The 15000-nt window shown below is 46.6% G+C and overlaps 2 protein-coding genes across 11 annotated transcripts in view; one reads left to right on the top strand and one right to left on the bottom strand.

Moving 5' to 3' along the window:
- Positions 1-9093, bottom strand: part of znf385a (zinc finger protein 385A) — a 63365-nt gene extending 54272 nt beyond the window's left edge. For 8 of the 10 annotated variants that reach the window (XR_014119721.1, XR_014119725.1, XR_014119722.1 and 5 more), the window contains exon 1: positions 8629-9093. Coding sequence is in view for 2 of the 10 variants with exons in the window: in XM_035522620.2 (XP_035378513.1) it covers positions 8629-8752 (124 nt within the window). In the remaining 8 variants the exon portion in view is untranslated. Of the gene's footprint in view, positions 1-808; positions 1389-8628 lie in introns of those variants that run through there. The other 2 variants (XM_035522622.2, XM_035522624.2) reach the window with 2 other exon arrangements.
- A 631-nt stretch (positions 9094-9724) lies between these two features.
- Positions 9725-14700, top strand: birc5b (baculoviral IAP repeat containing 5b). Its single transcript, XM_027030366.3, has 4 exons — positions 9725-9974; positions 10243-10352; positions 10444-10558; positions 10693-14700. The coding sequence occupies exons 1-4, from the start codon at positions 9849-9851 to the stop codon at positions 10783-10785; spliced, it is 444 nt and encodes a 147-aa protein (XP_026886167.1). The 5' UTR covers positions 9725-9848; the 3' UTR covers positions 10786-14700.
- Positions 14701-15000: the final 300 nt, after the last annotated feature.

Below are 15000 nucleotides of genomic sequence, written 5' to 3'. Positions count from 1 at the left end.
ACCTGTCCTAGGCACTAACAAACCTACCTATGCTAACACAACACACACAAATCAAATGTATGCCTTTACAATATGCCATATAGCACATCATACACATCACAGTATTATCATAACACACCTTTTCCATATACCAACACATCATATATATATATATATATACACACACACACACATACATACATACACACACACACACACAAATCGCTCTGCTTTGTTCTGACAGACCAAATAGATTATATGCTATTGACATTAAACTCTACTAACACATATAGCTATACCACTACTCTTTACTGAGATGTACATTAAAGATCACTAACTATACTAAAACCTCATACATACACATTACACACACCTTTACCTTTCACTAACAAGGTAAAGGGTCATTCTTTTAGTGCAGAAGCTGAAGTACAATTTAATGACAGTGTTCCTCCAAATTCACTTCACGGCTAGTGTTGGTAACTGAATGCCACACTAACCACTAACAAACTTAAGACCACCTCTGAGGGGATTTGTGCAAACCCCCTGGAATGTAGCGGAGTGATGAGCGTATCCGTGAGCAGAAGACCTCGCTGCAGCTAGCGACTAGCTGCTAGCACTGTGACCTTTTCTGCCGGGATACATTTTCCCAGAAGAGAAGGTCGCACGCAGCCTGGCTCTCTGCACCGTCGACACACTCCAGCATCGCAGATGCCGAAAGAGTGTGTGTGTGACGGACACGCACAGCAACTTCAGCTTAAGGCTGTTTCATCCGCGTCAAGTTCCGCGTGAGAGGACTGCAGAATGGCGAAGAAAAGGAGGGAAAACTTACCTAATATCATCCTGAGGAACTCAGCTCCCTCGCCGGCTGGTGTCAGGGCGGGTTCTCCTCCCACCTCGCTCCTGGAGAACACGGCTCCAAATTCTTCTCTGCCCTCCTTTTGTCTTCTCTCTCACCCCCAACCCCCCCAAAACGAGCCAAGTCAAGCGGCCGGCACTATCTGAGCCAAAGCATAGCTGCAGTCCATCGTGCGTCTCCTGCGTCTGCTCTCCCCAGCTGGAGCCCTTGTTCTCGGGACGTGGGGGTGCAGGGGCTTGCTGGAGCTTACAGGTCTTCAGCTTCTCTCAGGTGAGACTAAGGCCAGTTACAGGGGGGAGGGGGACCTTGCGAAGGGGCAAAGGGGGAGAAGGAGCAGTAGAACTCCAGTCAGGGTTGGAGTTGTATCCGCTGAGGACGAACGAAGAATGGAACGCACGGGTCCACGGCCGGTTGATGAGCTATTTCCCTTTAACAACACCATTCATCAAAGAGTGCAGACAAAATGCCTCAGTAACACAGTCAAGCCAGTGCCTGCTCCGCTCTGCTCTGTTCTGTTCATCTCTCTCTCTCTCTCTCTCTCTCTCTCCTCGTTTTTTGGGGTTGGGTATAACCTAAAGGCACCTTACATTCCAGTGCTCTGATTGGTGGCAGTCCCAGCCAATTGGAAAGGCGGCAGCCGCTTGTCATTCCGCAGAGTGGGAAGCGTGCAGGAGACAGTGCTGGACCCAGAATGCCACAGTCCCCCTTCCTCCCTCTCTCTGTTTATGGTATTCAGAACGACTGACATGCCCCCCCCCCCACCTCTCTCGCTCCTTTGACTCCATGTGACTGTGCACTTCTCAGGGGATTAACCTCCTCATCTGGCCGTTTCTGACTCCATCTCAACCCACACTTCACTCTTTGCACACAGGATTACGCAGGTCTCTCATACGGCTCCATCCGTCGCTCATCTCATAGGTGAACTTTTGGAAGAAAGCAAGGAGCAAAAAAAAAAAGGGGGGGGGTTGTCTGACGAGAAAAAAATGAGACAGAATAGAAAGCGACAGGACGGAGGGAGCAGAAGAAGGCGGGAAGAGATTAAACTAAACTCAGACTGACAGAGGAATGAAGAGACATAGCGTGACAAGGAGAAAATACAACTGAATGACGAGAGAGAGACAGCGAAGGAAAGCGTGGGAGGATGGAGAGACTACAGAGACAGTGACGTAAAAATGGTGCAAGTTGAAATTAGCTGCAGCAGCTAAAACGATGTTTTCTGGATGAAAGAGACCTCGTAAATCTCTGTAAATGGAGCATGTTTGGAGTGTAAACCGTCCCTGCGCAAAGCACTCGGCTCATGGCAGCAGGACAGTGTCACGGTGAGCCACAGCGAGACCATGCTTCTGAGAGGACCATGTAGGAGAACAGCCCAACAAAGCTGTCAGAAATTAATCCCCCAGAGAAATACAATATCACACACAAGTGCGCGCACCCCCCCCCCCCCCCGTACAGAGAGAGAGAGAGAGAGAGAGAGAGAGAGAGAGAGAGAGATGCACACGTGAGCCAGAAGGTAAAGAAAAGCTGGCATTTATTTAGTCTCCTCTTATCCTCCTTTCCCCATCTCCTTGTCTCAGGCTTGTGCAGTGAGTCAGTGAGTAGTGAAGAGAATACTAAAGAGGCCAGCTGACACGCTTAATAGCCCGCTGCACAGCCAACATGGGAGGTGAGAGACATAGACTTAGAGAGAGAGAGAGAGAGAGAGAGAGAGAGAGAGAGAGAGAGAGAGAGAGAGAGACAGAGAGAGACAGAGAGAGAGAGAGAGAGACAGAGAGAGAGAGAGACAGAGAGACAGAGAGAGAGAGAGAGACAGAGAGAGAGAGAGAGAGCGCAAGCTATTGTGTATTAGGTCTACTAATAGAATACTGCAGCTATACAAATATGCACACACACAATACACATATACTTAGATGAGCATGCTCTCTGTCTCTCTCTCTCTCTCACACACACACACATACACACACACACACACACACACACACACACACACGAACATGCACACACGCACAAACATTGCTCATATTGTACACCATCACCTGAGCAAACAGCATTGTTACAAGAGGGCTTCACGTCAGCCCCAAAGAATAAGCGCTATGGTAACAATGGACACACTGATCTCAAGATGATCTCAACCCCTCTTGGCCCTCGATTTTCATCATCATTTTATCATTTTATCAGCGGTTCTGCAGAGGCCAGCACCAGCATCGCCCCCCTGCCCTGTAATCATGCCTATCTCCCCACTAATCCCAAGGTCGATGCCGCCGTTTCAGGACGCAGCACTGCACGACATCGGCCAGTCCTGTCGGCGCGCCCGGGAGTGCACACAGCAGCGCTTTAACAGGACTCCCACCATCCTCCATTCACAATGGCCTGTTTGCTCTCCGTAGGTGCAGGTAGGCGGGTGCGCTGAAAGACAAGGCACCGTGGGTGGAGGCCAGGGCAGGCGAGCGGTGCGGCCGCGGGAGTGTGACCTGGCGTGCGTCAGTGGCTGAGAGGGATCGCGTTTCCTCATTAGTTGTGTTGGTATCAATAATTCAGAGGCGGGCCTTGTTGGGCTCAATGGGCCGGTCGCTAATGTGCTGTCTGCTCACCGGGAGCTGGGACCCAGCAGGACTTTAATGGATGTCATGATGAGAGGGTGAAATCCAAGAACGGAGATCCTCTCTCACCCCCTGGCTCTAGTGTGTGTGTGTGTGTGTGTGTGTGTGTGTGTGTGTGTGTGTGTGTGTGTGTGTGTGTGTGTGTGTGTGTGTGTGTGTGGTGAGAAACACATGGCTGATATGGTCACAGACAGAGAAGGCTGGCCATCAGCAGAGAGGTGTGTGTACGGAGCAGAGGAGGAGAAGACACACGGGGGGAACAGACCCCTCTTCTGTGCTCAAGCAGGCCATTTAGATCAATCCATTATTTTCCCATTGTGTGAGTGTGACAGCAGTGGCACCTCAGAGTCCACATCCGACATATCGCCCACCACAGCTCACAAAGGGAATGACCAGCTCGCTAACCTGCCACATGCAACAGTTGCAGACTGAAAAATCAGACATTAATGTTCAGTGAAACATGTTTCCAAAATGTTTCAAGGGCTGTTTGTTGATATGTAGTGGCTGACTGTGTACAGAGGTGCTTCACAGACCTCCCTCACAAACAGATATAAAGCAAATCCATGGGAATAAAATTAGTGCCTAGCCATCACCAAAGTTCCATTAATTGACTGCTGTCTAATTCCAACTAATTTCATTAAGATTTAGAGGCATAATAACACTTCAAAGCCCAGCGAGACCTCTCTGGGGACATAGATCTGCCTAAGTATTAATACTCTAAGCTCTATGTCCAGGGCTGTCCTCATAGTACTTATTATTGTATACCAGAGTAGTTATACAATATGATAACCAATCATGCCAAATTAATGAACTGATATGAAGGCCCATGTTACTCATGAAATATAGTTGCAGATTATGACCCAGGAGATGTTTATTTCGAGATGCTGCCAGATATCCAATCCCACAGTGTGTATCACCATGGAGATATTAATAGCTACAAGTTCAAAGAGCAGTTGAAAAACCTCGGCTCGGGTTCACACGTAGTCCTGGCAAGCCGTGCGAGGCACGCCGATCTGGGGTAGGCAATCTGAAGAGAGAGAACGAGGGAGTCGGGTGAGCCCGGTAATCTGCCATACTCCTGTCATCATCTTGAGGGCACACAGAGAGAGAGAGAGAGAGAGAGAGAGAGAGAGAGAGAGAGAGAGAGAGAGAGAGAGAGAGAGAGTGAGGCTGCACTGTGACATAGAGGGGAGGGACTATACTGAAGTCCATCTGCCCTTGTCATGATCCACAACTACAGGATTAGTCCAGGTGAGTGTGAAAGCACTCTGCTGCCCTCTGCAGGTACATTGTTGCCAACACAGCTGTATTGTTAAAAGGAGAACAATTGCATACATGCTGACTCTTCATGAAAAGTACTTCTGTGTGAGGAGTGCTCTCATGGTTGTGTAAATGTAATCAAATTCATAAATGTGCAATAGTTTCCAATAGTAGTTAAGACAAACATACACATGTAGTGTGGTGTGTGTGTGTGTGTGTGTGTGTGTGTTTGTGTGTGTATGTATGTTGTTTGTTTTAGCCATTCTAAGCACAGTGATACGCAATCTGCATGAGATGGGAAGATAACAGCACAAGCCTTGTACAGAAAAATATAATTTTCCCCCCTCCATAGAAAGGGCACCAATTGCCATGAGAATTACGGTTTATTTAGAGAGCTGTTTTTAGAAGTGGCCGACAGCTCCATGGGGTGTCACATGCACAAACACCCCTGAAGCAAGACCAGACCCCCCACAGGTGCACTGGGTCTGGAGTGCCTCCAGGCTGGAAATCTGTTCCAACTGTAAACGGACCCCACCACGTGAGCACAACACCAGTCTTCATGCACACCAGACTTGGAAACCAGAACAGGAACCTGCATGTACGACAAACAGCCACTGTTTTGTTTTTGTTTTTTGGGTTGTTTTTTTTTTGTTTTGTTTTTTTTTTTGAAAAAACAGCTTTATCTCCTTGAATCCAGACTCCAGCCTTTAAAAGACAAAGTGCCAAAACCGACCTCACACCAGCATAAATTAGTGACTTTCACGACCACCATGCTAGACCGGACCATAGCCAGGCTGCAGGGTGCAGCTCTCCACAGCCAAGTGAGACCCCCCCCCACCCCCCACCCCCCGGCACTGGGACAAGACACACCAAGACACACTTGGGAGGCTTTTCTGCCTGGCATGAGATCTGGTGGCATATCGGAATACTGGTATTCTATTTTTAATGTGGCAAAACAGAGACAAGGCAATGTAAGAATAAATATGGACACAGGGCTGTCCAATCAGGCAATCACCGGATGCAGTGTGGTGTATCTAAGAACTAAAGCCAGTCTCACATTTACTGACACCTCTGTTCACTGTCCACTTTCCCTCATTCCAGACATTCATCCCTATCACAGTGTTAGGAACTGAACACTGAACACTGCACTTATTTGAGGTACTTACAGTTTTTAATTGTTCTTAATATGTATACATTACTGATATGTATACATTCCATTATTGATATGCAAGGAACATCATGTGAAATGTCAGATATCACAAGTGCATGGCAAATAAGTAATGTGTGTGCACAACATGAAAGAAAAAAAAAAAAAAAACAGTCGTGCATACCCGGATGTATTTGCTCATTTTTAAAAAGTTGAAAATTAGGATAAAAATGATTTTTCCACTTTAAACTCCTTTGGTAAATCACAGCCCTTATTCAGAAAGAAATGACCTCAGCACTCTCCTCCTAGAAAGTATGATGACAGTATCTGTATCTTTCAGATATATCTTGTATCTATAAAGTCCATAGTTGGCGAGTGTGAGCCTCTTGCATGCGTGATGTCTATTTCACAACCCCTGGCTAGTTCTCCCCTTCCTCTCCTCTTTTCCTCAAAACTAGAGTGTGTGTGTGGTGAAGGGCCCAGTGTGTGTGTGGTGAAGGGCCCAGTGTGTGTGTGGTGCAGGGGTCAGGCAGTGAGGAGCACCTCGGCACACTGCGTTCTGGCATTGGCATGGCGAATTTAGAGTCTCCACTGAAAGGTCATTGCAAAGGCAGGCTCCCATCTGCACCTCCACATACATGACGGTTTGTGCCTGAAGGACACAGAATACAAACTTGTCAGGAATGACCGAGGAGTTTGGAATGATAGGAATGACCTATGTGTGCCTATATCTATGTATCAGTATATCTGTTTGCACCTGCCCTTGTATGTGCAGAAATGGAAAGTAAGATACATTTACTCAGATACACTGCTCAGTTTGTACTTTCCCCACTGATAAATACTTTTTATTCCTGATTTGGAAAGACAGGCATCTTCGATCAGTTACATTTTTTCTCTTTTCTTTTTTTATGTAACTGTATCATGTTTTGCTCCCACACTACTCAGCCTACTGTCACATCTTCCCTATGGTTCATGGTGGAGTAGACCAATATGAGAAACACAGAACCACGGACTGTAAGCCATCTGCTGCTCTGATGAACAAACATCGTAACCTAACACAGGAAGCTAACAGTGGTTTCCTGGTCTTCCACTCATGCTTTTGCAGAGATATCTGCGTCTGCTTCTACCTTGGCCGGTGATAACAGATCAAGATATGAAGGCACTTATTGTGTATGAAGGTAATGGTTTCTTCGCAATATTCTGAGCAGACACTTGCTGATGATTGCCCTTGAACAGAAGAGAGTCAGTGGGGTTGGCACATGAGTATCAGTTTGCACGGTGGTAGACGAACTCACTAAAATTAGAATATTGATCAGGAATAGAATGACATGTGAGTTTCCTCTGTGACTGCAGGAAAAGAAGCTAAGATTTTTCGATATTTTTCATGAAGTGAAAGCAACATGGAAAATATTTCAGGGTGTGAGGGCCTTCAAATGTGTATCCTATGAATCATTCTAGGTCTGTGTATGGAGAGAATGTTAATGTTGACTGTCACTCTCTCTCACATAGACACTAATTTCGCACCTTTGGCAGAAGACAGAAAGCCTCCTGATGTAGCCTAAGACCACCGCCCTTTAACACACACACACACACACACACACACACACACACGCATATACACATGCACACGCACACACGTGCGCACACATGCACACACAAGAATCTGCAACATTTTATTTATATATATATATATATATATATATATATATATATATTATATATATATATATATATATATATATATATATATATATATATATATAGATAGATAGATAGATATAGATATATATATAAAGAGAGAGCGAAAGAGCGATAGATAGATAGATAGATAGATAGATAGATAGATAGATAGATAGATAGATAGATAGACAGACAGACAGATGCATTCTATTTGATCATTTACTTCATGCTTGTCTCCAATATGGAGTTCTCATTTCATACAAAACACTCAGAGCAGCTATAGACATGCATAAATGCAGAGACTTGAACACATAGACACGCGCACACACACACACACACACACACACACACACACACACACACACACACACACACACACACACACACCAGTGTGATCATCCCAACTCCCCTGAAGTGCCCTAGTGTGTTTTGTAATGCTGTGCAAATCACACATACATTCATGACCTCTCAGGTCAATCATCAGTGCAAGACCAATAATTAGAAGACAACTGTATTTATAAAAAGGACTAAAATATAAAAAGGAAACAACCTTGCTCAAAAAGCCCAGTTAAACGTTTGCACTCTGAAGGTAATTCAGTCTAGCTAATGACAAGTTTGACATGACTATATTCAGAGACCAGTGCTAGACAGGCACAGAGGGCTGAAACCTCATGAGGTGTACCACATCGCACGCTTTATGTTTGTGTCTTACACACTGATGTACAAATTACTGAGGTGATGTCATGACATGAACACTACTGAGAGCTCTGACCCAGCCAGGTGTACCCTCAGGCACACAGCAAGCAGCGGACTTCGGTTCGGAGTTGCAGTTTGTCTGTCTCATGCTATAGAGATCAACCTGCTAAACAACTTTCATCTCTTCAGGAGGCTGGACATTCTGGCGGAGAAAGCTGCAATACTTTACCTAACTGTCATCTTATTCTTCCATTACACATTCATATTTCCACTGTTTCAGTATTCCAGTATTCAGTAAGCAAAGTCTAGTTGCACAGTTTGCAATAAACAGCAGATAGAGGGCCATCTTTTTTCCACAGCAATATGCTCTTCCATACAAAAGGCTCCCACAGGAAATATATGGATGTCCTTACCTGAGCCCCACATGAAACTCACTTCCTCTGCTTTGCCCCTTCCTCTGGGCTCCTCTCTCTCAGCCTCAGGGTTTTCACGTCCACCCTGACACGACCAATTTTGCGTAGAAATCCTCTCTAGCATGAACAGCCGTGCGTCACAAAATCACCTTGGAGCACTTGAACGTAGGATTACAGTGACGAACTGGTCAACTCCAAGCGGAAGCAAGGACTGTTCTGCACACAAAGCAACACCACACACTCTCGCAGAGATACAGGCCATGCCGTGCCGAGCGGGGGTGGGGGGGCAAGCATAAACACGCGTCTCTCGTTGGTGTCCCGCCCTCGCTCCCTCCTCTCAATCTCACCGCACTGAGAATATCGGGACAAGTGCAAGAGATTCCAGCAGCTAATCGCAGCAGAGCCGAATAAGGGACGACAACTGGGATGGAAGGACGGAAGGACGGAAGGAGGGGGACACAGCAGGAGTGACAGGGGTAAGGTTAGCAGACCAGGCTGGAGTGGGAGAGTCGAGTGTCAGTAAAGGCATGGAGAGGAACGTGCACACAGACACTCCAAACAAGAGATCCAAGAATCATGGGAAAATTGCACAGCCTGTGAGCTTGAACCAGTCCCCTGGGCACATGTGATGTAAGGCAGTCTGAGCCACTCAGCGCGGTAAGGCACAACATGACTTGAGACCAGCACAAAGCTGAAGGCCAGCCACTTGTGCGTCTGTCAAGCATTTGGACCAGTAAGCACATTTCTCCGGCCAGGGGCAGGAGGGATAGCCTTACAGGGACACGGTGGCGGTCACAGGTCTCCGTCATAAACAGATCCCTGAAGTTCATGCCACAAACTGTTAAAGACATCTGCCACTCGCAGATAGCCCTTTGTGGTTATGTGTTGCCCTGGTGTGATTTTATAGCATAGGAAATCCAGCCATCTTTTTATTTATTTGTTTGTTTGTTTGTTTGTTTGTTTACTTTTAGCCATTAGTGCTTATCCATTTTCTCCAGCAGAGGGAGGCATACTATGATAAAAATAAAAGTAATACAGGAGGAATTAAGTGGAAATCTTCTAACGCGTTGTTTTCGTTCAGCTGAAACTCGTGATCAATTACGACGGCTAATTATAAGCGCACATTTCTTGGGTTAAATGTGTCGGCGACCTCTCATAATATTGGACGGAAAACTGGCTCCATTTCGTTCATTTCCATTCACATACTGTACTGTCCCAGCATGTCTCGTCCAGAAGTAATTGCTGCGCGATTCTTGTCTTTTGATCAAATGTACAACTATGAGAGGCGGCTGCAGAGTTTTAGCGACTGGCCTTTCCGCGAGGACTGCCAGTGCACACCTGAGCTGGTAAGAGCCGAACGCAGAGGGGCTTCTCCCAGGTACATCCACCCTGCTGCTCGGCTGGTGTCTTCTGGATTATAATCTGACAGCACGGCGATATATGCTCCAGCAGGTGCTGGACCTTCCCCGTGTTCTGTGGTTACCTGATTTAAAAGACTAAACTTAAATAGTGATCAGTAGGAATTTTGGTGGATGCTTACCCAGCCGGGACTACACCGTGTCAAGACCAGGTCTCTGTCCCACGGCTTTGTTTAGGTGTTCTCTCTGCTCGCAGATGGCGAAGGCAGGTTTCGTCCACTGCCCGAGTGAGAACGAGCCCGACGTGGCCTGCTGTTTCTACTGCCTTAAAGAGCTGGAAGGCTGGGAGCCTCAAGATGCGCCCTGGTATGGCCTTCCTTACTGTCCCGTCAGCGATATCCGTCAGCGATGTCCACGCATGCTGACCTGCCCTGCACTCTTCAACCCTGTCGTTTAGGGCTGAGCATGCCAAGCGCTCTCCAGACTGCGCGTTTCTGCAGATGAAATCCTACGATGAACTTACTGCCATTGAGTTCTTCCGTCTGGAGCACGGAAGAATTCGCAACTACTTGGTACGTGTGGCTGCATTAAAAATGTGTTGTGGTTGTGTGTGGCTTTTAAAAAAAATTTATTCCCCTCCCAAAGGTTAATGCACATTTGTGAACCTATTTTCAGCCCTTAGAAAGAACACTGCTTGTTTTTACAGAGGAAAATGGCACACATGAAGATTGCACGCTTCCGTGATGAAGTGGAAAACACCATCAAAAGTCTACAGATTTTTCTTGATATCTTGCCGTAACTGTCTGTCTTTTAACAAATGTTTACATTTCCAATAGTGCCTTAAATAAAACAAAATGGACCGCACACAAGTGCCTTGCTGCGTCGGCCCGCCAGGGGGCGCTAGCGTTCTCCAGCGTTCACGACTTGCACCTTTTTTAAATTTTCCGGTGTGTTTGTGGTTCTTCCTCGCAATGTTCGTGCCACTATCCCACAAAACCATGGCCACACCCCTGCAGGCGCATAACGGAACTGAATAAATCAAAGGTTTACCACAGTTCTAATCATTTAGCTCAACTTGCCACTCTAGCTTTTTTTTTTTTTAAGCCCCCACTCATCCAAGCCTTGACCCTGGGCAGATGGTCCTAAGCCCCTCCCTCTATACCAACTGTTGCCTCAGCAACATCTGTCACTGTGGCGACCCCTCCACGTATTGGAGGAAGAGACGACAAAGTTTGGCTTTTAGAATGATGCGTCACTTGACTGGTCCAGGTGTATGTAGTAACACTTCAGTACTTTTTTTTTGATTATAAGGTTTAGTCCAGGCAGGGAGTTAAGTTTCACGTATCCTTAAGGACAGTTCTAAGTTTTGTACTGACTGCTTTCTTGGATGTCACTGCTCATGCTCTAGTGGGGTAAAATGTGTTGAGTAGAGTAGCCTGGGGGGGTGGATTAGAGCAGCAATCCCATCTTCCCCTGTCCCAGATTAATGCCTAATGCAGCCCTATGGACACGGAGCTCTGTTTAGCTGCTTAATTCCATTTGATCCCCGGCAATGGAGAAGTAAGGCATTTTTAAAATAAAGTGATTGTAAAAGTTCCCCCTCTTGAATTTTAAATGTACATTGATTTCCCAATATAATGTGGTGGTTTCCCCCCCCATTTTAAAGTCTTCACAGTGTATTGTTACGGTGTGGATGCAGCGTTAGACACCAGCTGACCATGTGAGAGCCAACTGTAGCAGGTGTTGAGGATTTGTACAGGACTTGGTCTGGATGTTAATCATGCACTTAGCACTGGCAATTAGTGCCCCACTCTGCTGGTATTAATTTTCATCTGCTCATCACATAAGAACAGAAGAATGATCACTACCAGCAGCTCACAGTACCTCGCTTTCTGTCTCGTTGCTTGTAGGCTTGTGTGTGCGCACGTGTGTTCTAGACAATGACAGAGGTGGGGTTTGTTTTGTTTTTTTTAGGGTTGTATTTTTTGTTTTGTTTTTTTTTTTGCTCCTCTGAGTGTGTGGCATATGGACAAATGGACAGATGTTCTCAACAGAAAGTTTACAACCTGAGAGCACCAAAGGGGCCATCTGTTGCCATGGCGTGCATGCAAGTTCCTCCCTCCTGGTCCCTCGACTCTCCTCATTTTACGTGTGGAGGGGCCTTTCCTCATCTCTTTGGCCTCCACCCGGCCTCCCACCGCCCTTTACCCGCTCCTATACAGCATCTCCAACCCCATAATCAAAGCCATTCAGAGCTTATTGCACACTGGGTGAGTGAATGAAGGAGCCTCACCTGGACATGTGGGGTTAAACTCACAAGAGCCCTGGGGGGGAGGGAGGTACCTAACGAAAGCACTGCGCTTGTGGTTCAGTGGGGCCAGAATGGATGACTGTTTCCCTCTAGAAGTGCTTAGTCATAAACATTAACCCAGACCAATCTCAAGGCCTGGCTGATATGCGTGTTATGTAGTCTCTTTTTTAAGGGTTTACTCTGGTTTTCTTCGTGTTGCTTGTAACATGTGGCATTAGCTTGGATAAACTCACATGGACATTTGAGAATGAGCGTTATTAAAGCAGGCACTAATTTCTTTTTACAACAGATTTTATAGAGGCGTTCATTAACATGTGGCATATTGGTCTGCCATATATTGTATGCTACAATAGCTTTAGATGATGTCTTTCATCATCTACTGCAAGATACACCGCTGTTTCCCCCAAAAACCTCTTTCTGCTCTAGCTATTGGAGAAGATTCCACAATGGACTTGTCGGAACCCTGAATACATTTCTATGTAATGTTCGCTGTTGCGTGTTAGCTGATAAGGTGCAGCTGAGAGAGCACAGCAGTGGAGTTCTGCCTGGTCCAACTCAATACGTCAATAAAACGAATGCATCCATGCACCAGTACAGCCCTACTTAGGCATTATTAATCCCTAACTTGATTGTTTCATACATGCACACACACACACACACACACACACACACGTTCTCCGTATTAAGTCTGAATGGATGGTTGGAGTGCATCACCAGGATCATTACTGCACCATGACTGTGATATGCAAGAAATACTTGGTGTATGAGATGAATACTGTCTGAATTCATTCAAGCCAGAGTCTGAAAGTCTTTTCCATTGGTGACCTCATTGCTGCTGAATGTTTCTGTTCCTGCACATTGCAGGCATTCTGTTGTATGCATGCTGTACTCCGCAGTGTGTGGGATCTACAACACCCAGCCCGCTGGCTCCGCACATGACCTCTTTTTCCCTCCCCGACTCCCTCTCGTCCTTGCAGTCCATCCCTTCCTCTTTTCTATCCCGTTGCTCTGCATGGCGGGCAGCGTGGACGGAGCGAGGCCTCCCTCTCTCACACAGTCGGGCCCTCCTGCCTCGCCTGCTTTTTTTGGTGCCTCCTCCCATAGAGACCTCCATCTGTCCCTCCTCTACAGCCATTGTGCAGACCCCGAGCTGAGCCACGTCCACAATGCAGTGGGCGTGTGAAGTGGGGGGGGGGCGGGTAAACAGGACGGAGCCCCCCCATCCCATTAGAAGCTCTTTAACTCTGACACCTCAACAATCTCACGGGACACGGACCCAACCGCCTGCTAGAGCCACACTGCCTAACCTGCTCATCCAACAAAACCATAAGCCTCTCTATGTCCAGACACTTGCATGGGTTCCTTTGGTATTTTATACTATTTCATCCTTCTTTCTGTATGTTACTTTCCTAAGGTGGCTATGCCCGAGTAGTGACCAGTGTTTTATATATTTTAAATTACTTTCTATAACGTCTTTCACTGTTGTACAGCACTTTGGAGTTACAGAAATGTACCCTATGAATAAATGTTACTTGTTTTACTGGGCTATTTGACTAGACATAATGTACCACTGGTGGTATCTGCTAATGGCAGGTCCCGTTTATGATGTAGTTGGTTTAAGTTTAATTTGGTGTGACAACCGGAGGAGTTTTTACCTGTTCGTGTGTAAGACATGGACAATTTCTTTCAAACGTGAATAAACTGGATGTAGTCAAATATCTAGTTTTCTTTCCACACCATCCCCCCCCCCAAGCTTGTTCTGCCCCATTCAGTTCTGCCACTCTTTGTCTTTCTTCTCCCGGAGCTCCTCTTCCCTCTGGCCCTATCTCCATCTCCCTTGTTTCTCTCCCAGCTGCTCCCTCGCTCCATCTCAATTTCACTGGGCTCCTGCTCCGCTTCCTTGGCCCTCCTTTTCATGTGTGTGTGTGTGTGTGTGTGTGTGTGTGTGTGTGTGTGTGTGTGTGTGCCCGCGCAAGACGTGACTTAGGAGGAGGGAGGATCACAGTGTTAGCAGGAGCTTAGGGGAAAGGGATTAGGGCAGCCCAGTCACTGATTAAAGCTTTCCAGCCTCCTATGGCCCCATTAATACAATCTTAATCGCAATGCTTTATCCCTCATCTCACCCCTGTGGCTCAGGACGTTTCATTTAGTGGGAGTTGGTGTTGTTTGGCCAGTGGATTAGTGCTACCGAGAGACAAAAAAGAGCGAGAGAGAGCGAGAGAGAAAGAGTGGTTTCAAACTGCACTTTAATGTCCCATCATCCTCCCCTCATCTCTTATTCGCTTTTTTAAAGAAGAAGTCCCACCCTACCACTCCAAGCGTGGTCCACTGGGACAAAAGAACCTCCTGCAAGGCACAGCAGGCTCGCAGCCGAGCTGCTGATTGTGCGAACCAAACGTATGTGAACTCTACTGTCATTTTGAGGTAGTAATAGAGACGCATATACTGAAGGATTTTGTAAAGAAATGTTGCTTGGTGATCCTATTTGATAAAGGAATGGTAGGATGTTTTTGAGTGAGTCACACATCATATGTTACGATCAGTCCTTGTTATTGACCCTGTGACTGCGTCACGTGTGGTGGTGTATTACTGAGATGTGTTTGGGGCAAGTCTATGTCACAGTGATAGCAGCACGTCCCCCGGGGCAGAGGCACAGGTCAGAGTGTGCTGCTCTTCTCTGTCCCTCTGCTCAGACACTGTCCA

Source organism: Electrophorus electricus, chromosome 24 (assembly GCF_041902795.1).
Source record: "Electrophorus electricus isolate QZ-2024a chromosome 24, ASM4190279v1, whole genome shotgun sequence".
NCBI classification, from domain to species: Eukaryota; Metazoa; Chordata; class Actinopteri; order Gymnotiformes; family Gymnotidae; genus Electrophorus; species Electrophorus electricus.
This window is presented reverse-complemented; position numbering and strand designations above follow the sequence as displayed.